Raw genomic sequence first — 23,537 nt, forward strand, 5'->3', positions numbered from 1 at the left:
AATTTCTGTTTCTTCACATGGACAACCTCTACTGTTTCCCAGGTGCCAAAGATGCTGAACACTGGCTGGCTGGCTGGAGTCTCTTTCAGTGGAGCTCAGAATCACCAGTCACTTTCCATGTACACTCACTGAGGAACTGGCCTACCCAGAGGGCATGTGTGGGTGAACAGGCAATCCACTGATGGAAGCCAATAGCACAACTGAAATGCTTGCTGTTTACCTTTCACACAGCTCCCTTAAAACAAACCCAGCCACTACATGATCAGTGCACCTTTGAAGGCACACTCTGCTTTGCTCTCTGACGTCCTTGCATGACATTCCATTCAGCACTTGGCTTATTTTTAGAAATACTATCAACATATTTTCAACTGGTCTGTTTCAGCACTAGAACTTGGAATCCTACATCGTGAAGGGCAGCACAGGAGAAAAGCAGACTTCTTTAAAATGGGGAATTACAAATCCAGACCGACACAGACTTGCTCTGGTAACTCTTCTGATTTTCACCATGTTCCGCTAACATTTCTTGCTTTCTTACATGCAACACAACTCACCACTAAGAGTGGATGTGTTTTAAATCACTGAGATGTGTGCCGATCTGAATGCAGAGAATATTAAGTGTTGAGTTTATTTGAACTTACTCCTTTTCCCTGAAAGAGTTCTAAAGGAAAACAGAGAACTTCTTGTTAAAAAATATTGGTTTAGTCCTTTTGTATAATATGATAGAAAGTTTGAAGAACTATTGAATATAGAAATTTTAGAATTATATCTTAAGTAGCTAGTATTTAAAAGCAAAAAACACTGTCTAGCAATGAAGTTGCTGCAATTAGAATGCAATAAAATCAATAAGATAAGTCAAATATATTCTTTTATGTAAATATATTGTACAATATCAAATGGGTTCTTAATTACTACAATCCCAAAGTGATTGCATTATAAACATAAACATCTGCATTAAACCCACAATCAGTCATTTTAAATTAAGTATTGTAGAATTGAGAATAAAAAACAGGGTTTTGATTACTTGTGTGCTATGATCTCTGTCTACATTTTGCAAAATGCAATTATGAATCAATCCTATTTGTTTTTCTTTTCCAGATGAATGGAAGAAGAAAGTTAGTGAATCGTATACTATTATAATAGAAAGGCTGGAAGATGACCTGCAGATCAAAGAAAATGAATTTCAAGAACTAAGGCACATCTTTGGGTAAAGTCAGAGTTTTTACTTTTTAAAATACATGTCTCCATATTTTGATTTTAGGTATCATGTGTGTGCAAGCATAAAGCCTTAGCAATAAATGGGCTAAGTCTTGGGTATAACCAGACTAAACTTTAGAGTGCCAAGTTGTCTGTTAATATGAATTCATGTGACTCCCAAAATGGAAAGATCACACCTCCCTCACTAAACTATAACCTAGATTCTGTTCTCCCAAAAGTTGAGGGAGAAGAACTTGGAGAATAGACAACTGGACACAAGCTGTCACTATTCCAAGTAACCTACTCTGGAATTAATCACTAAATTATTTAGGCTGTGCCACTAACAAACACTATTGCTTATTTGCCAGGTTTGCTGATACTAGACCTGAGTCTCCTTGAGGAATAAGACAAGTTTTACCAACCCTCTCAGTCTGTAGATATTGGAGGCCTTCTCCAGGAAGGCTGAGTATAATTCCTTTGCTCAGGGAGTGAATATAATTCCCTTCCTCTGTATACATTGAAGGCTGTCTTACAGTGGGACAGAAAATCATTTTACTCTCATTCTTGTAATATGTGTGATATCAGCTTCTGCTTCATTATACAAAGAACAACAACAACAAACAACAAAAACATCCTGGACTGGGACAGCATCACAATCCTGTAAGGCATACAATGTTTAGGCAAGAGGGGCAGGAACCCAATTTGTAGCAAAAACCTCCTAGAGAATTTGAATCTGATGCCGAGAAACTAGGCATGTTTCAATGCAACAACCTTTCCAACTGTCTTAGCTTTACCAGTGTTACGATGAAACTTCACATCCAAGGCATCTTGTGGAGGGAAGGGCTTATCTCACTCATGGTTTCATATCACATTTCATCATTAAAAGCAGTGAGGGCAGAAACTCAAGTAGGGTTAGGAACCTGGAGGCAGGAGCTGGTGCAGATACCAGGGAGGGGTGCTGGTTACAGACTTGCTCAGCCTGCTTTCTTATACAACCCAGGACCACCTTCTCAATGGTAGCACTATCCAAAATGACCTGGGCCCTCCACCCATAAATCTCTCATTAAGAAAAAATGTCATACAGCAGTAGTTCTCAACCTGTAGGTTGCAATTCCTTTGGAGATGGAACTATTCTTTCACAGAGTCAACCTAAGACCATTGGAAAACACAGACATTTACATTATGATTCATAACGGGCACAAAATTGCAGTTATGAAATAGCATGAAAATGGTTTTATGGCTTGGGGTCACCATAACATACAGAGCTGTATTAAAGGGACTCAACATTAGGAAAGTTGAAAACCATTGCCTCACAGGCTTCTCTACAGCACATTCTTACTGAGGCATTTTCTCAACTGAGGCTCCCTCCTCTCCAGTGACTCTAGCTTGTATCAAGTCCACATAAAACAAGCCAGCACACCAACCAAGAAGTTAGACATTGGCCAGTTGTCCATGTCTGTTTCAGCTCTCATTCACATAGTGAACTCCTAACATAAAACATCCTGGATTTTACATAGAAAAAAAAAGGAGTTTAGGCATACCCAAATGCCATGTTCCTCAAAAGTAAGTGCACAAATACAACATGCCTGGAAAACAGTCACCAATTGCCCTTAGTTCATCGGAACTTCACCAACAGAACAACAGGGTTTCTAAGGTCTCCACAAGCAGGCTGGGATAAGAGGCTGCTGGGGCATCACTGACCACACAGTACCACATCATGCTCGGGTGCGAGGAAGCATCTGAAATTCTCTCACTGTGTGACAGGCAATTTGTAATAGCAAATTCATATCCATCTTTTGTTTCATCAGAGAAGGAAGATGGTAAAAGAACTTCGTCAGTCATAAGTCATTCACTCCTTATGGATTCCAATATGTGTACTAACTAAAATGGGATCAAATTGGAAGAATCTTTCACCTTTATGAACTCTAAGAAATCATTTAATTTAGATAAGTAAGTATTTTGATTATAGTAAGGCTAGCCTGCAAAAACAATGTATATCCTGTTTTACTTAACAAATGGACTTGAAGATTTTTCTCATGCTGTATCAATAACCAGCTATTTTTACCACTCCTGTTGTAGATGCTTTAAATAAACAACAACAACAAAAACTTGTCCACCAAGTGATATAATTGTGATCTTTTGACTAATTAGTACTAAACGCGAGACCCAGAGGCAAGTGTATCGCCTCATATATTACATAAAGACAAATTCATCCTAGTTTTGTGGTAGATATTATTAATTTTGGTAAATAGTAACTGAGTAACAAGACATTGCAACCTGTGAGATCCCATGTAGAGCAAATGCTGGAATGTGACTGCCAAGATTTGCCTGACTCACAGACAAAGAGAGCTGCCTCTAGTACTGCTAATATCCAGTGTGTTTCAGGGAGAATCTCACTTACATGAGCAACTTTGCCAGTATATAGACACTTTATGTTTGCTAACTTGGAGGAAAAAAGAAAACCAGATGATTTTTAATGATTAAAAATGAGGTTTAGAGGCAGCCAGTGTGATGACTCAGCAAGTAGAGGTGAATGATTCCAAGCTTGAAGACCAGAGTTCAAGCCAAAAACCCAGATAATGGAAGAAGAAAACCAACTCTTAGTGTTTTCTATGACCTCCAGAATCACAATGTGGTATGTGCACACCTACATAAGCATGTGTGAGTGCGCAGACACACACACACACACACACACACACAAACATACACATGAATGCATAAATAGTAAATAAGTGCAATCTTCAAAAGTAAGATTTAGGTATTGATTATTCACTAATTTTGAAAAGTATTTGAGATAAAAATCCATATTTAATTAAAGGAATCTAGCAGAAACAGATAAAAGCCATGGGAAGTCTAGGAGAAATAAATAGAGAAAGTGACTTAATTAATTGCCTAAGCTGGACAAGGAATTATCTCAGCATAAGGGTTTTGGAGCTACCTACACATGGCTAATGTAGATTTCTGTGCAGTTTGCATGTCCTAGATATGTTTCTTGATATGAGTGGGCCTCATTTGAAATGAGGTAAATGTAATTACCCCACGGTATAGTTGGAAAGTGGTGAAAATTAAACACTAGGTAGAGGATTCAGGGCATCCTGTGTGTGGAATCATTGTGACTGATGTATTACATAAGACATCATTAAAGATGGAGGACTTCATTGTGGAGTAGTAAGAACAAACTTGTAAATTTGTAAAGATTAGATTGCTAAAATAAAATTGTTACTGAGAGAATATTTTCAAAATTTAAAATATATAATGTTATAACAACTTTTTAAAATTTTTTTAGTTATATAATTCATTTACATTCCAAATGTTATCCCCCCTTCCCAGTTTTCCCACCACAAACACCCATCCCCTGCCCCCTCCCCCTGCCTCTATGAGGGTGCTCCCCCACCTGCCCAAGCACTCCTGCCTCAGAACCCTAGCTTTCCCCTACCTTGGATCACTGAGCCTCCCCATGACCAAGGGGCTCCCCTCCCAGTGATGCCTGCTAAGGTAATCCTCTGCTACATATCCACCTGGAGCCATGGGTCCCTCCATGTGTACTCTTGGGTTGGTGATTTAGTTCCTGGGAGCTTTGAGGTGTCTCGTTGGTTGATACTGTTGTTCTTCCTATGGGGTTGGAAACCCCTTCAGCTCCTTCAGTCCTTGTCCTAACTTCTCCATTGGAGTCCCTGCACTCAGTCCAATGTTTGGCTGCATACATCCTCTTCTGTATTGGCCAGGCTCTAACAAAGCCTCTCAGGGGACAACTATACCAGGCTCCTGCCAGTAAGCACTTCTTGCTGTCAGCAATAGTGTCTGGGTTTAGTGTCTATACATGGGATGGATCCCTAGGTAGGGCAGTCTCTAGATGGTCTTTCCTTCAGTCTCTGCTCCATTCTTTGTCCCTGAATTTCATTTTGACAGGAGGAATTCTGGATTAATATTTTTGAGGTGGGTGAGCGGCCCCATCCCTCAACTGGGTGCAGTGCCTATCCACTGGATATGTTTCTCCATAGGTTCTCACTCCCCTTTGTTGGGTATTTGGGCTAATGTCCTTCCTGTTGGATCCAAAGAAATTCTTGGGTCCCTGGCATCTGGGACTTTCTAGTGGCGGCCACCAGTTCCCCATCCCCCACTGCTACACATCTACTTTCAAAGTCCTGACCCTTTGTAATTCTTCCCCATTTTCTCCCTTACTATACTGGCCTCCCTTTTCCTTCCCCCTCCTCTCTTCATCCAAGATCCCTCTCTCCCTCTACTTCCCAGAGATTATTCTCTTCCCCCTATGGAGTAGGACTATGGCATCCACACTCTGGTGTGATCTTCACTCTTCTTGGGTTTCATATGGTCTGTGAGTTGTATCATGAGTATTCCAAGCTTCTTTTTAGCTAATACCCACTAATCAGTGAGTGCATACCATGTGTATTCTTTTGTGACTGGGTCACCTCACTCAGGATGATATTTTCAAGTTCTATCCATTTGCCTGAGAATTTCATGAAGTCATTGTTTTTAATAGCTGAACAACTTCTAATGCTAACAAATTTTTAAATATAGTTTTTGTATATTATGAGTATCAGAAGGCTCTTCAAAATCGATGGTAAATTTCTTGAGAATAACATCCATATCTTTTGAACAGGGTATCCAGTGGCCTTGTGCTGATGGTGAGGACATCTGTTTACAGGACTGTCCTGTTAGTCTGAGGAATAGCATAAGACTGTAGAAAGGATTGGGAAGACATGTTGTCTTGCTTAGCATTGAGCATCTGCTAATGTTCTTGATTCAATGGGTCCATCTCTTATCAGAGGATCACAATTGTAAGGATAACTTCCAAGAATCTACACACAGTGTTCAGATGATGTTGCAATGAGAACCCTTTGCCTAGAGTGAAGTAGGATCCATGATGAATTGGCAGAAATTCAGTATCTGGTGCAGCCCATGGAGTCAGGACAGCCACAGACAATGGAGAATGAGCCCGGAGCTGTCCGATTCTGTTCCTTCAAACAGCTCCATCTGGAAAGTCAATTGTTTTCAGGGCTGAGTTCTGAGAACTTCTCTTTGGATTAAAATGATGGATGGCAGGGGAAAGAAAGGAAGCTGTGCTGAGAATATAAATTGTCTCAACTGGTGACTTATTCAACAAAGTGTTCAGGGTTGTTGGAGAAATCAGATGTGCTATTATAGAAAAATCACCTCTGAGAACCTCAGTGATGGATACATAGTGTCTTCATGCCTCAACCTTAATCGGGGTTAGTGTAACATGGAGTTATGCTGTGACAAACAGCTATACCAGGTGCCTGGGAGTGTGCCTTTCTCTAAGGATGCAGATTGCAGGAATGGGAGGGCCCCTGTCCATAGATGTACAATTAGCACAGTCATGGGCAGAGTTCTTTGTTCAGTCTGTGCTCACTTGTCTGTCTCCTGAAAGATTTGTTTATGACATTATCAGTAGGTGCTGGTCTTATTCATCTAGAGAATGTAAACTATACAACGAGCCACCACCATATCTGCTCACGCACATACTATCCATGGTTTTAACTAGAGTGTAGAAAAGACATAAGGCACCAAAGCTAATTCAGTTTGTGTCTGTGGCCATGAGACTTTGATGTGGGAGATGAAGGGGATGGAAATGGGACATTCTCTCCTCTGATTCAAGTTCAAGTTCACTTATGGCTTTGGACATGTGTTGAAGTCATGAATAGAAGGCAGAAACGAGATGAAAACAGAAGCCAGAAGGATGGAAGGGCAGAGTGGTACATTCATGTACAATGTATTTCCTCTGCTGTCTTCTAATCTCCACAGTTATCAGTTCAATACTGACTTCTTTACAATGCCTTCCATTTATCTGTGGGCCAGACTCCCCTCTTGTCTATGTGATCACTAATTGTGCCTCTCCACCTTGTGTGGGTTTTCTATATTTGTATTTATAAATAACACTAGTATGTAAGCTCTAAGATGATAAACAAACTGCCAAGTCAGTGCTCACCACATACTGGCCATGCCACTAAGGTAAATTTTTCCTCGTAGATTCTATCCTCTGGGGAGTCTGGAGACTTTTATTAAGGCCAGCAAAATAAATGAACTTGCAGAGAGCAGACACTGAATGTTTGGAAGTGCAATCCTAAGCAAAATTCCTGGTTTAACTTAAAATGGGGATACAATCTTTTTAACAAGTTAAATCCTAAATTTCAGCCACAGTTCTCATTTCCCATCAATGTCCAGTCAAATGTTTCTGTTTTTATAAACACAACTAAAATATTTAAGATCTTGAAGCAACCACTCCTCAGGAAAACCTGTTTTCTCTCCTGTCAACTCTTCTAAAGGAGCTGCATGCATCACTTTCCCTGACAACTGGGCATCACTTGTGTGTCCTAATGCCTGGGACTCAATTTATTCTCTAATTCCTTCTTGCATTTTTTATCACCTGCTATGCCCCTCACCAACAATACATTCTAATGAGTTCATAGTGCTTGCTGGGTCCTGGATGAAATTCCTAATTAAGATGAAGTCACACTCATGAATACTTTTCTAATAGTAAATTATTTCCTTAATTATTAAAAGCGGGTCGTTCTGTACCTAAAGGTTACTTTCTGCCTTGAAGCGTAATGAACTCTTTTCTTAGCCTTTAACTTTTAGCCATAACTGTGTGCTGCTACGTGATCCAATTAAACTTCTCGTCCACGACCTCGTTCTCTCAGAGGACATCTGACACAACCACAAGTGGGAAATTATTAAAGTGAAATGTTTGAGAAGTTGGCCAGTATGGTATCCTGATGTACAAACTATTGAACAGAGCAGATAAAAGTTCATTCGTCTTCTCAAAAGCAGAGAAAATGCAAGAAGAGAGGAGAGAAGATGACTGTGCAAAAGATCTGTGGTGGATTGAGTGGAAATGGCCCCCAGAGGCTCAAAGAGAGTGGCACTATTAGGAGGTGTGGCCTCTTTGGAGTAGTTGTGACCTTGTTGGAGGTAGTATGTCACTGAGGATGGGCTTTGACATTTCAAATGCTCAAACCAGGCCCCGTGTCTTTTTCTTCCTGATGCCTGAGAATCCAGATGTAGAACTCTGAGCTACTTCTCCAGCTCCATGTCTGCCTGGATGCTGCCATGCTTCCTGCCATGATAATGAACTAAACATCTGAACTGTAAGGTAGCCCCAATTAAATGCTTTACTTTATAAGAGATGTCATGATTGTGGACTCTCTTCACAGCAATAAAAATCCTAACTAAGACAGAACTGGGGTATGGCTGTAATACCATTTCACTCTTTGGAACATTGGACTAGAAAAGCAATTGGACACCTAAAGTAGGGCTTGGTGGTTGTACTCTAGGAGCTGGGAAGACTCCCAGCTCCAGTGTTGAGGGTGATTTGTACTGTGGGGACCTGGCTCAAGAGGCAACAAAGAAGCAGATTAATATGTAGCCTAGAGATCATTTGGTAAAGAATGTGGCTATACTCTCTTTGTCAAAAACATCTTCCTGAGGTCAAATTGAGAAAGTATAGATTAATGGATTTGGCAGAGGAGATTTTCAGACAGTCTGGTACGGACTCTGTTGCTTGGTTATTAGTGGCCAAGCTTGTGCAGATCAATAATGAAAAGGTGTCAGATGAGCAAGTAAGAAAATGAAGCATACAGATTGAGGGCAAAAGAGGCACCAGGAAGTGCAAACAGATTAAAAAAAAAAAGCATAATGCTAAGTGCAATAAAGGGAGTGTGGACCTCATACCAACACCCCACTAGCTAAACTTCCAACTTGTACAAAGGAATTGATTAAAGAAAAACTTAGGGACATGCATGGTGGTAGATACCTTCAATCCTCAGAAGGCAGATGCTGGCAAATCTCCAAGTTCCAGGCCAGCCTGACATATAGAATGAGTTCAAGAACAGACAAGTTTAGGCAATGAAGGAAATCATTTAAAACAGGAAGATGATGAAAATGAACTTGAACAAGGAGGACATATTCCAGCCTCAGCAGGCACCAGAGCTTTGCAGCACCAGACAAGTGGCTGTATCTTTATAATCAGGATACAAGAAAATAGTTGTGCAATCTTCTTCCAAGACTAAGAAAAGCTGCTGGGGCAGGGCATGTGTCAGGGGTGTCCTTAGAGAGGCCATTGTGTAAAGCTGTCAAAGAGAAACCAGGATTGCCTTGGAGACCCAAAACCCTGGAGATGCCAGAGTCCTGGGATAGCTGCTGAGGAAAGCTGCTAACAGAGAGTGGAACCAACCCAGGAGAAAGAAGTGAGTTGCAGTCAACAAAGGTGAAAGGAGTTAGAGATCTGAACAGTGCTTTGACATCACACATGGAGATGAGGAGTGTGGCCTCTGCCCTGCTGGTTGTCAGTCTCTGCCCTGCTGGTTGTCAGTCTCTGCCCTGCTGTCTGTCTGTCTTGCTTTGGTTTGGAATTTTCTCCCTGAGCTCCCTTCCTCCCTGTTGGAAGGGGAATGCATATCCTGTGCCACTGTATGTGAAGTATGCGAGCCACTTCTTCATTTTCCTTCATAGGGGTTCAGATTTAAGAGAGAGCCATGAGTCTCAGAAGAAACTTTGACATTTGGACCTTTAAACAGTGTAGAGATTATAATAGACTGGATGGGGACTTTTAAAGTTGAACTTAATGCAGTTTTGTATTATGGTATAGACATAAATCTATGGGGCCCAGAGAGTAGAATGTGGTGGTTTGATTGAAAATGGATGCACCCCCTCCAATAGGCTCAATAGGAAGGTTTCAGATGCCCAAGCCAATCCCACTATCACTCACTCTTCCTGTTGGCCAAGAATACAGATGCAGAACTCTAAGTTATCGCTCTAGTACCATGTCTGCTTGCATAGATGCTATGTTTCCTGCCATGACTATAACGAACTAAAACCTGACTGTAAACAATTCCCAATTAAATGTTTCCTTAAAGAATTTCTTCATAGCAATAAGTGCCCTGACTAAGACACTATCTTCTTATTGTGTTTCACATGGCTGGCTATTCCTTCTCATACAGTGCTTTGCAGAGTCTCATGGAGCAGTGAAACAGAAATTACCAACCTGATCATTTCCAACAAGTATCCAATGAATAGCCACAAGCATGTTTGCTGTATAGCTTCTATGTGGGAACCCCATACTTACAATAAGAATTAATTTCACTCACTCCTTTCTCTCACCTCTATTTATGGAAACTGAATTCCCATCTTGAGTGGTCCTTTATTCTGTTTCTCTTATTATCTGTTTTAGAAGTGTTCGTTGATTGTGACTATTTCAGAGAAGGTTGAAGCTGACTCTAAACATAAGCCATTACTGCTGTAGATAACAGGTGGTGGGAAGTAAACATTAGATAATTCAGATAGTAAGCTTGGTGTAACGTTTTGTGGGGTTTCGATGGGTTAGACATTGTAGGCCTCTTACTAGCAGCCGTTAACAGTATGATTTTTGATAAAGCATTGATTTAGGCTAATTTTAACTTCACTACTTAGCTTTGTTTTTGAGAAAGATAGGAAGGAGGATATTAGAGATAGTGTCTTCTGGAAGGAGAAAGAGGGAGGAGGGGAAGAGGAGGAAATAGTGGGAACCTTCGAAGTAACAAGCTATGACAGATAACAAGGTGTGGAGAGGGCAGAGAGCCCTGAGCAGGAGGAGGAGAGGGGAGGGAGAGGAGAAGAAGAAGGGGAGACAGAAAGGGGATGGGGAAGGGGAGTGGGAGTAAGAGAGGGAGAGGCAGAGGGGAGAGGGAGAGAGAGGGAGGTCGCCTCAGTCAATAAGCACAGAACTTGAGAAGCAAACCTGAATCATCATGAATTTGGTTTCCAGTCTCTCTGTTTTAGTCAGTGTTTGTGTTTGTTTTGATTCTGTTTTGTTTATTATTGGCACAAACCCTACCCAAACATTTCAGACAATACTTTGGGTATGTTTGGAAGAATTCATGGCTCCCCAAGGATTCTGAAAAACCTTAAGAGATGTCTTTCACTCTTCCTCAGTAGGGTCATCTTACAAGGCTCAGAATACTTATGTAACAGCTAAATTTCACAACTGGCAGTGGTTCTGAAAGCTGTGAGAGGAGTGTGGCTGGCCCAGAGAGGTTTTCAGGAGGTGCATAGAAGGTGTCTTTCCTCCCACTGACCTCATCGTCTCCCTTGTAATTCCTTGCACTGTGCTTTCTCACTGAAAAAAAAAAAATTCCCTTGAACTCTTTGTACCCAATCACTTTCAAAATTCAATAGCATCATTATCAGCTCACATATGTCTATTTCATGCCAAAATAGACTAAAACTGAGACAGAAAAATTTGTTTGATAAGTCACTGGCATTTGAAAATTACAATTTACCTGAAATAGCCTTGCAACATTTCAAATTTCATATTAAAGTTTAAGCTGACTTTAAGGTTCTCTTGCCAGTAACATTGGCACCCTGTTAAAACTTCTCCTGACTTAAAAACACACAGAAAGAAAGCATCTTAAAGGGTGTTTCTATTGTTGTGATAAACACTGGCCAAAAGGGATTTGGAGAATAAAGAGTTTATTTGCCTTAAATATCCTTGATGGCAGATCAAGACCAAGGTTGGAACTCAAAGCAGGAACCTGGAGGCAGGAACTGAAGCAGAACCCATGGAAGAGTGCTGCTTACTGCTTTGCTCATTCTGGCTTGATCAGCTTGCTTTCTTATATAACTCAAGACCACCTGTACACAAGTGGCACCACCCACATTGTGTTAGGTGCTCCCATATCCATCATTAATCAAGAAAATGCCCTACATCCCTGCCCACAGACAATTTGAGAGAATCATTTCTCAGCTGGCATTTCTTTTCCCAAAATAACTCTTGTATCAGTCTAACAAAAGTATCTAACCAGGACACAATGCAAGTGAAATGGAAGTGTTTAAAATTAGCAAAAGAAGAGACACACAAAGATTCTCAGAAACTATGTAAACTTAACACATTCTGCCTGGGGCTGGCTTCTAAGCAGTATAATGCAGCAAGGTCTTGCCTGAGTCAAGGATATTAGGTCAGACACCAAAGGAAGCTTTAAGTGGCCACTAAAGAAGCTGAATATAACCCAGGATAACAAAGTTCCAACTCTCCCCAGTCATTGAGCTGTATTAGTCACTGGGCCTTGCGGTCTCTTCGGAAGGCATGTCTTAGGAAGGCAGGACTTCAGGTTACAATCTGCTCAAGACTTTACATTGCACAAGTCCTTGCTTTGCAAACAAGGAAGACTGGATTCTCTGTCCTCAAAAAGTATGCAGGAAATGTGTCCAGTTCCTGGTAGAAAGTGTTCCTCTGGGCTGAGAAGACAGGCTTTCTTAAGTATCATTTACCCTGAAAATGACATCATAGGGCATGAATAGTGCTGTTGGGTGGCTGAAGGGGGCCTCTGTTAATGGACAGAACTACATAACTGACATGAACTCCAGGAACAGCAAGGGATGGGATTTCTTTTGACCTAACCACCTGAGCTTAACTTAAGTGAGAATACTGAGAGAAGAGCCAGCTTTGGAGTATGTAGGTAAAAGTTAACTTCCATTTTATATTGTTAAGGTTGTAGATGATCAATAGTCCTGGAAAAATGGCTAGAGGGTATTGTCAGTGCTTACCACCAAGCTTGACACTCTGCCTCCATCCATGGGACCCACAAGCTGTTAAATAGGGACTTGTGGCTTCATGTTGTCCTCTGGCTTCTGTGAGCAAAAGTTCAGGAAGTACTGCACCACTCACTGAAACATCTGCTGACTAGATCCTCAGTGAGATGGAGAAGTTGGAATGTTTTAAGCCCAGAGAAAAATTACTTTGGAGCATCTTTAGTTCCATTAAAAAGCCATTTATTGCCCTCTTCTTTATGTGACCAAACATCTCTGTGATCATTAGGTAAATCTTCTGGGACATAAGAACAGATCTCTAGTGTCCAACCTACCAACCAAGAAAGGAGTAGGAATGTTGTCAGATAGCATCTGAGCAACCCACCTACCACCCCTCCCAGGCATGTCAGCCACCCATCTAATGCTGTGAGCCACGTATCACAACCAGTAATGGTGTAACTCACATATCTAATGCTGTGAGCCACCCATCACCCATGCTGCAACTCCCTCACCTAGTGCTGTATTTTACCACCTACTATTTCTGTCAATGTATTTGAAAAGTGCCTTGAGTTATAGTTTTTCTTCTTTTCCTATCAAACCTTTATTGAATCGCTACCATGTTGTAGCAAGGAATTTGGGGTAAACTAAATCTTGTTTCCAGCTTGTTTTACTCACCTTCAGCTCCAGTGAATTCAATTGACCAGTAGCTTCCACCAATCCAAAAGCTCAGAATATCATCAGACGTAGCTGGCACCTGTGGCAGGTTTCCCCACCTCTCTGTATCCTGCTGTCCCTGCCAAGGTGTTTGTAAATGAAATGACTTGTGGTGTGGTGCTTAGTGCTTAACAGCACACATTGCTCTTACTGAGGAACCAAAATTCACTTTTCAGTTCATCAGTCAGCCTTTGGCCACCTGAAACTACAGGTCCAGGGCATCTGAGCTCTGTTTCTGTGCTCAAGTGTTCATACCCAAACATGGAAACACAAAACGCAAATTTTAAAAAGTAAAACTAAATATCTTATGAAATGATTTGACCTGTGACTTGTTTCGTTGTAAGACTGTGAAAGTTCCCATACGACTTCCACTTTGGAATATGGAATGTAGAGTGACCTGAGCCTTCATCCCCAGCCTGTGCAGGTTCAACTTGGCTCATAATAAACTATCTCTCATTCCCTCTGAGTGAGGACAAAGGTATGTGGTCTGAATGCTTTTCTAGTGTGGGCAGCTAAGCCTGTTTTGTTCAGGGGAAGAATATCCCTATGTCTATGAAAACAGACCACAGGGCTTAGAGTTGCTAATTAAAGCCTTTCTTGGGGCCTCTCAAGGCCCCTGGATTTAGAAGCCTGCTCTTTTTAGCAGCACCCTGGAGAATAGAACTTTTTCTATTTCAAAATTCCAATAGCCTTTGAAGTTCTTAACTGGAAGCCTTGATGCAAATGGCCAGAATTTATTGAGCCTTTCAAGTGTAAGTACTTTAAAGGAGAAAGGGATCCATTCACCCCACACCAGAGACCAGACATCCCTCCAGAGCTGCTGAGATTAGAATAGGCTGGAGACCCCTTGAGGCTGACCTGGAGGCCAAGGACATGATCCCCTTTCTCCTGAATAATGTCCTGGGAGTGCCAAGGACCTGAAGAGGTCAAAAAATTTAGTTCTAACTTCCTGTTGAAAGGCTGCCTGTGGCTCCCAGGGCCCTCTTGTGGGCAAAGGCTTTGATAGAACAAAAGCAAGAAATTCATTAATGCCACCATTCCTCTGCTCACCAGCAGCCATATCTTTGGTGATCTGAGGCAGCTGACCCAGCCAGAGTGCAAGGGATCCTGGCCTCAGGCAGGAATTGTCATACATTTGGGTTACATTCCTTTCTCCACGCTCTTATCAAACACAACACAATGCCCCCTTTCCCTGTATCTCCCAACTTCCCTCCTTCCTCCCCGCCCTCCCTCTTTTCTTCCTTTTGTGAATATCATAATTTGTCTATGAATATAATACAAAGGTTTGAATGTGAATTAAAATAATTTGACCTTTAGTTATTTATTTTCTTTATAAGGGGTTTGGACAAAACCTAGATTATATATTTATTTAATTATATATTATAATGATAACATATTATATATAATATGTATTATGTAATTATATATTATAAAAACTAGATTTTATACTTATTTAAATTATATTGAAAAACAGTGCATGTTCGAATCTTTACTGTAACTTGAGTCATTCAACTATTAATATTATCTTCACCAAATTTTACTTCTCCACATGGAGGATTCAAAAATGCTTCTTCCAGGAGCAAAGACATAGAGCAAAATGAAGTTCTGAATTTATAGAACAGCAACTGCTTCTCAAACAAAGGCAACACAGTAAGAGGTGAATTTCTGATCACCTGCCCCCTGCTTTTTCAGCTCTGAGGAAGCCTTCAGTGAAGTCAGTTTAAATTACCGCACAGAGCGTGGCCTGTCCCTGCTGCACCTCTGCTGCGTCTGTGGCGGTAAGTGCCTGGACCCTGTTCAAGCCAGAGTTATGCCTGTGAGGTAGGGACATGAGATGTTGGTGGCCAGAAGGAAGACCCTATCAGACTCAACTTCTCTTAGGTTTGCTCCTAAGAGTCTGCTCACATTCACAGGAGTGGACCCCGGTAGATCCTTGCTCTGTATCTCTGAATTTCTATTTATTTTATTTTCTTTCTTTTTTTTTTTTTTTCTTGGTTTTTCGAGACAGGGTTTCTCTGTATAGCCCTGGCTATCCTGGATCTCCCTTTGTAGACCAGGCTGGCCTTGAACTCAGAAATCCACCTGCCTCTGCCTCCCGAGTGCTGGGATTAAAGGTGTGTGCCACTATGCCCAGCTCTATTTTCTTTTCTAAACCAAGTAACTCAGTTAGCTTGGATATCAACAAGTGCTTTTTAATACAGTGAGTTGGGAATAGAGTTTAATGGAAGAATCTTGAGAGCACTCCCTGATGTGATCAGACAGTCGATTACCTCTAAGAAACAAGTGTATATAAAGAGAAAAAAAAAATGTTAAACATAGAATCTGACAAGGAAGATTGCTCAAAGTGAACAAGAATTTCATTCTGCTTGTACTTCATTTGATTTCAAAGGGATCCCAACTTATGACAGCTCCCAGCATACAGAAGCAGCTCAATAAAGTTAATGAATTGTCAAATGGGGAGTTGGTATTTATTCACTGATCAAGCTGAGCAAAGCTTTGTGGATGTTACCAATGGGCTAACGCTGCCTCAACTTTCCAGACCTCTCGGAACAGGCTCAGCTTCATAGCCCCTTCTTCCTAATGGGAGCTGGCTGCCCAGCCTCCTCCAGAGCCACCTCATCGGAGTGGGTTTTACTGCTGCTGATCCTCTGTAGGATCCCATGTGGGCTTGAGTAGTGGGCAGACATTGTTCACAAGTCCGAAAGGCATTTATCCTTAAATCAGAGGAAGATAATGAAATACTTTAGATAGCCCCTGCAACGACCAATCAGTCTTCATATTTCTTTCTAGGCAACAAGTCGCATATCCGTGCCCTTATGTTAAAAGGGCTCCGTCCATCCAGACTGACAAGAAACGGCTTTCCGGCTCTGCACTTGGCTGTTTACAAGGTCTGATCTCTTCATTCCTATACATACTTTGTTAGGGTCAAGGACAACATTTGTCCTGATTTTTACTCCACCCCTACCCCACAGAACTGGTATTTAAAAAGATGGGTACTTTGGAATATTTGGTGTTAGAAGTGACTCTCAAGACTGTTATACACATACATTCATATAACATATAAATAATATGATACTCTAACCACAGTGACTTTCCCGCAGCCAACCACTCTGACTGAGTTCAGATGTTGACTGTGCATTATCTCCTTCGTCACTAAAGAAATCCATAAGACTCAAATGTTAGTACATTGAATATTGGCTTATTTTCCATCTCATGTAAGTCTCTGACAGTTTTACTACATCCCTGTATGCAGGCCTGGAAAGAAGCAGCTGTTGACTTGTCAAAGACCCTCTGTACTTGCAGACACCTTACAAGTTTACACTGTGGGGAGAGGGCCACGTTCCCAGTGTGTTATTTTCCTTTCTAGTGATGTGATTAAATATTCCGACAAAAGCAATACAGGGGAGAAAGGGTATTTGGCTCATAAATTCAGGTTACAGTTCACCACTGCAGGGAGATTATGGTGGCAGGAACCTGAAGGAGCTGATTACATTGCCTCCCCAGTCAAGAACAGAAAGCATGCTTGTGCTCAGATCGATTTCAGTATCTCCTTCTGATGACAGGGAATGGTGACACCCACAGTGGGCAGGCAGGTCTTCCCACTCCATTCATCGTGGTCAGGACAGTTCCTAGCACAGACTAACATGGGCAAGCAATTTTCATTGGGACTCCACATGGGACATTTCTACATCATGCTGACTCCACAAGCAAAACTTGCTATCGCTCATGATGCAGATTTTATTTCCCTCGGTTTATCCTGCAGATATCTTACAGCTGCTCTGTGCATCGCCAGCCAGTGCCTGGTCATTGCCAATGGCTTGCTCAGAACCGGCATCTCAGTGTTAAGTTCTCTTTACTATCTGCTACTCATTCTGTGAAACTCAAACACCGGCAGCTTCGGGATACTGTCTGACAAGCATTTACCCTGAAAGGTAGAGGAGGAGGAGTAGTGCAGCTGCAAAAGATAGAGAGGTGCTGCTTGACAGTGGGGGTGCTCTGTGAGACGCTGGACTCCATCTCGGTCTGGAGTTCTTTCCTATCATGACGCCCGTGCTGAGAGTCACTGTGACACCACCACACAGGAGCTTTCTGAATGCTGTGGCGTCATGGTATTTGTGCAGTGCGTTGCACCCACCCCTGTTCATGGAAACTACATCTCCGTCCTTAGAATCTCTGCTCTGTCTCTTGTGTCATCTGCTGTGGAAAGGGCCCTGACTGCCACCTTCTTCAAAACAGTTGAAAGGTAGGTGCTTAGGAAACAAAGTAGACAAACCTCCCTTCACAGCATCCAGAGAAACCCTGGTCCTTGACAGATGTAAAAGCAGGCAAAGTCACCAGTGCCATTTAAACACAAAGCTCCGGTAAAATCCACGTGCTTACCAGGAGCCGACATCAGCTGATTAACACCTGTCTGCAATGAGCTGGGTCAGAGGAAAGTATACATTTAGCCAGCACAGGCAAATGTGCACTCCCACGCAGGTATTTTCAGGCAACAGTTAGAAGAGCACTGCTTCACCCCGTTCCCACATATCTCTGTTTTCCTAATTTTCCTGCTAACATATATTTTAGTTCTTTTTCTCATCGCACGGTTATTAGATAGTTTAAATCAACACAAACTGAACCTCCTTAAGCCCTCTCGAGCTCCCAGATTTTATTGCACTCAATCTTGGATTCCAATTTAAACTTTATATTATCTTTTATTGCAGCATTCCTAGTTTCTGGGTTATTTGTGTGTTTTGCACGTTGCTCTGTGAACTCTCAACATCAGAACTGAGGATTTTCCTTTGAGCCTTCTCCACATAGAATCAAGAAAGGGTCCTGGGTGAATAGCATCCAGAGTCCGGGACTTATCAAGTATTTCATTATCTTGATGTGGCTCGGCCTCAGGAGTGCCAGCAGCGGCCCAGAAGCTAAACTAGGGGTGCTCATCTGTGAACTCTCAAGACTTTCTGGCGACCTCTACATGTTCAAAAAACCCCACCTGATCTTTCCCTCTGCCCCCCAGTTTTCTCATCTCCAAAGCAGAGTTGGGGAGTGGGGTGGGGGGTGGGGTGAAATGTAGGCGTAGCTCCCTACTTCTGAGCATGCATGCCCAGGGTGCTGAGGCTTATCCCTAGTGTCCCTTCCTCCCGTAAAAGAAAAGCTGGAGTAAACATAATTATCTGCTTTGTTAGGTGACTTGGGAGATTTTAGTAGCAAAATAACTATTACAAGGACAATGCTAATAAAATTAACCACTATTGTGCAATTTAATTTAAAAAAACAATTTTTAGACATTTGTATATCATCTATTTTACACAGAAAATAAAATAAAATGGGTCTGTCATTTGGTTCGTAACAGTAAAAGGGTTGAGAATTACATCAAAAGTCTTAGTTTATACATAGATTTCTGCTCACGCTTTATTAAGAGTAAAATTCTCTTATGCAAGTATTTGCTCACACACGCATTGAGCGAAACAACCAGTTGATACCATAGAAAATATGCTCTTTGGAAATACATCCATATGCAAATATTTGACAAATTGACTTCAGATATGGCTTGATTGCAAATTTGACTTGCAAAACACTTAGGATAAGGGAAAGCAGCAGTGTGCCCCTGCTCTCTCCTCCTACTGGCAACTGGAAGTATGACATGGAGACAGATCCTGTCTCACAAAGAAACACAAACAAAGCCATTAAGCCTTTGTCATTTTGTAAGCTTGGATTCCTTGAAACTTGGTCGTTTTGTTTGTTTGTTTGTTTGTTTGTTTGTTTGTTTGTTTAAAAGCATTACTTTGGCTCGGTTAGCTGAATTGGGAGTCTTTGTGTGCAAAGCTCTAAAAGGGAACTGAAGCTTGTTCCCTGAATCCTTCTCTAGAGTTCTGCCTATCCAGTCTTCATATTTCAAGACTGTATGCTTCTAAAATGATATTCGGATGTTGGAGGGGAACACTGAGCCTTAATACGGTTCAGAAGAGGTCACCTGGGAGCTCAAATGAACAGAAGACTGAAGTAGACCATCCATCCAATTTAGCCCCAAACCTGCCTCACATGCAATGCACAGGAAATTCATGATTCACCTACCTACATGGCATGTCTTTGTGGAAGCTGATGTAGAAAGGTGATTTATTAATTCCATTCTGTACATTTCTCCTAAGATCTCATCTCAAATCATATGTTACATATTTATTATGTAATACATACATATTATGTGTATATAATAAATATACATGTTTGCTACAAAGTAGAAGGAGATGGAGGGATGGCCCTGTGTCTTTTCTACAAAACCAGATCTTATAGAGACCTCTGAGGCTTCCTCTGTGGGTCGTGAGCTCCAAGACTTCCTCTGTGGGTGATGATGATCTCCGAGGCTTCCTCTGCTGGTCGTGAGCTCCAAGACTTCCTCTGTGGGTCGTAAACTCCGAGGCTTCCTCTGTGGGTGATGAGCTCTGAGGGCTTCCTCTGTGGGTCGTAAACTCCGAGGCTTCCTCTGTGGGTGATGAACTCCAAGGCTTCCTCTGTGGGTCGTGAGCTCCGAGGGCTTCCTCTGTGGGTCGTGAGCTTGGTGACTGCTACATTTCCCAGCCCAATCCTTTCTGCCTCCTCAGCATATACAGTTGATTAACAGCTTGAGAGTTTTGTTTCATCATCCTGGATACAGACTCCAGAGCAAGTGCCCCACAGTTTCCAAAGGCTGTTCTCATACCGGAACTATTTAGCATTAAATCCATTGGCACTGTGGATTAACCAGGCCTGTGGTGAAGCTGTATTCTGTGCATGGTCAAGCATTCTGGGGCAGTCCCATCTTCCTTTCTGAATACGGACCTAGTCACTGCCCTCATTACCAGTTTTGACAACGAAAAGCACAGTACAATCCCAAGATGAGAATTAAGACCCAATGATTTAGAGGAGAGATTAAAAGATTCATTAACTTAAATTGATTTTTTAATCCAAGTTGTCTTTCTATTTGTACAAATGACTTGACTAAGGATTGCATTTTTCCCAAATGGGAATTTGTCAAGAAAGTAATAAAAGATTCTTTAAAGAAGGAGGAAAAAAGAATCTAAGAAAAAAAAAATCCCATTTGGGAGGAGACATTTTAAACCAAAATTTCCAAGTAATGATGACTTTTGAAAACAGTGTTAATAATAGGCCCTTGTGTTAATTAAACATTTATGCTCATAAATTGATATAATAATTAATTTACAAACAGCATCATCTCTCAGTCCTTATATCAGACAGCTTTACTTCCTGGAGTACCTTCTTTTCCAAGCCTGAGTTAGCTGAGCCTCCAAAGCAGTCTTCCATGATCACGATATGAATGCTCAGTTCATTTCCAGACTTTTTCCATCTAAGGGCTCACAGTTTCCATGGTTAAGGAACAAGATAAATGATAAATAAATGAAAGTTAGATAATAAGGCAAATAATGATGGGACCCACACTGAGACTTGGTGCTTCAGTGAAGGGAACACTTCCCTGTTCAGCCCCAGTTCAGATATCTTTTTATGCAAGTCTCATTACAGTCCACCACAACATAAGAAGGAGTTGGGACTCAGGAACTAGGGGTAGCTTGGTTTGTTAAGAAAATCATATTGTTCACAGCTGGTAGACCTAAGTTCAACTCCCAGCCCTGGCTCAATCTAAACTTATGAAGGAGGCTCACTTTATGATCCAGAATGCCCACGGGGATCGTTGAGAAGCAGAGTCTGAGGATGGAAAGCTTCAGGAAAATTCAAGTGACAACTTCTGAGGTAAAAGGCAGAACCAGGATTAGGAGGAGATAGATCATCGTATAGACCTGATCAGACCTGCACTAGGCTGCGCAGAGCAGACTGAACCATGGCAGAGTGCTGACTGGCCCTCTTCAGCACTATAGCATATCCCAGAAGATTAGTGATCAGTAAGTGAAGGCACGTGATAGGAAATTAGCTTACACTTGATCCAGGTGTGGTATCTTCTGAGTGGAGAAAGAGAGAGGTGGTTGGTTTGTTAGTTGGTTGGTTGGTTGGTTGGGGTGGGGGTGACAAAGAAAGAGTTAATGTGTCCCAGTTGGTTTTTTGTCTAATTAACACAATTTAAGGTCATTTGGATAGAGGGAACCACCGCTAGAGAATTGCTTTCATTGGATTGGCCTGCAGCTGTGTCTTTGAGGAATTGTCTTGATTGGTGATTGATGTGAGAAGGCCTAGCCCATTGTTGGGCAGTTGGTCTGAGGGAGTATAAGGAAGATAGCTGAGTGAGTTACAAGCAACATTTGGTCATGGTTCCTGCTCCCAGGTCCCTGCCTCGAGTTCCTGTGTGGGTTCCCTCAAAGACTGACTGTGACTCGGAAGAACAAAATGAAACAAACTCCCTCCTCCCCAGTTATTTTGGTCATGACAACAGAAAAGCAAATCGGAAGACTATGCTGGACTCTCCATGGTATTTAACTTTCTTGGTAGATCAGGTGGATAGAAGGAAAGATTCACTGCATGATTCTGAAGATCTTTGCCTAAGTTTTAAACTCTTAAGTTACTTTTTCTAAACCTTCATATGTATATATGATGATGTTAAAAAATTCACTTAATTAGTAAGCAGTGGAATTTTATTTATATTATTGAGTTTTGAAATTACATGTTTTAGTTCATAGGTGATCAATCTTACAAAGATTCCTCTTTCCTCACACTTCATGTATCCATACACCAAGTATTATAGACACTGAGATTAAGTATTTATTTATTTATTTATGACTCATTTATTTATTGAGACAGAGACTGGCCTCAGCCTTCTAACTTCTGGCATTACACGCATGCACCGCCAGACCTTCTTTAAGTTTTTAATAGAGGGTGAAGCAGAGAGAACTTTATGTTTCTACCAATATCTGGGGGTTTGTGAGTACACAAGCTATCACATCACCCGTTCATGTTCTGAACCATGTTAGACAATGCTGAGTTATGTGTATATCCCATAATGCCATTGTATTAGAAAGAAGAATTATATAATTACCACAGAAGTCCAGTGAGTTGTGGTCTATTCTGTGTTCATTATATTTTCATCTTAGGAGAAATCATTCATCTCCATTCTCAAGAGAAAAAGATACTTCCATTTTACACTCTTCCTGGAAGCTCTTGACCTCCTTGGGGTTGATGTTAGTTATTAAGAAGTCATGTTTGGGCTGGAGAGTTGGCTCAGAGGTTAAGAGTACTGACTGCACTTCCAGAGGTCCTGAGTTCAATTCCCAGCAACCAGATGGTGGCTCACAACCATCTTTCATGGGATCTGATGCTCTCTTCTGGTGTGTGTCTGAAGATGGCTATGGGGTACTCATATAAATAATAATAAATAAATAATATTTACAAAAAAAAGAAGTCATGTTCGCAGGCTTTACACTTGGAAGGTTGATACTGTTGAGTGACCTTGCCATGGATAAGTACTCTTTCTACCTTTCCTGGTTATGTGGCAAGGGCCGATGGGTGCTACTCCATTCTACCATTTGATCCGATGTCTCAGCCACCTGAGCTGTACTGCTTGCTGATGCAAGCTTTTCTCAGAAGTCGAACTTAAGACTTTCTTTGAACACCCAAGCCTCATATAACCAGGAAATCAACAGCATCCTGTGCACAGCCTCACCATCTGCTGTGAGTGGAAAAAAACACTCACGTTGTATCTCATTACAGGATAGCCTGGAACTTATCACTTCACTGTTGCATAGCGGAGCAGATGTTCAGCAAGCAGGATATGGCGGCCTCACAGCCCTCCACATCGCTGCAATAGCTGGGCACCCAGAGGTGAGTCTTGCTTCCCTCAAGTCAGAAGAAAAAAATGTTACCCGCCTTTTCTAATTGAATGCTATTGTGTGAGACACTGGATTTTCAGATCCTAGAACTGATTCTGTTTTTCTAATTGCTGGACACACTCATTTACTCTGACAGTAAAATTTGCTATGCAAATGATTTTATATGTAAGTGATTTTATACTGAGTTCCATGCATTATGTAACAATGCACTGAAGCATCAATTAATATAAAAATGTCTGGATATAAGAGGTGCTGTGCTGTTATTGAGAGCAAATGCTTTTCATTCAGGCAGTGTGGCTGCCACAGCTTTCTCTTCTTTCTTTGAAGAAGTTA

The 23,537-nt window shown here is 41.4% G+C and overlaps 1 protein-coding gene across 1 annotated transcript in view; it reads left to right on the forward strand.

Moving 5' to 3' along the window:
* The window catches only part of Tnni3k (TNNI3 interacting kinase), a 311,536-nt gene that overhangs the window by 37,208 nt on the left and 250,791 nt on the right, over positions 1–23,537 (forward strand). Inside the window, 4 exon segments of the mRNA XM_085835372.1 lie at positions 1,096–1,204; positions 15,142–15,227; positions 16,240–16,337; positions 23,086–23,196. Of these exon segments, the coding sequence (XP_085691498.1) occupies positions 1,096–1,204; positions 15,142–15,227; positions 16,240–16,337; positions 23,086–23,196 (404 nt within the window).

Source organism: Mus caroli, unplaced genomic scaffold (assembly GCF_978045245.1).
Source record: "Mus caroli unplaced genomic scaffold, Mus_caroli_1 scaffold_3, whole genome shotgun sequence".
Lineage (NCBI taxonomy): Eukaryota > Metazoa > Chordata > Mammalia > Rodentia > Muridae > Mus > Mus caroli.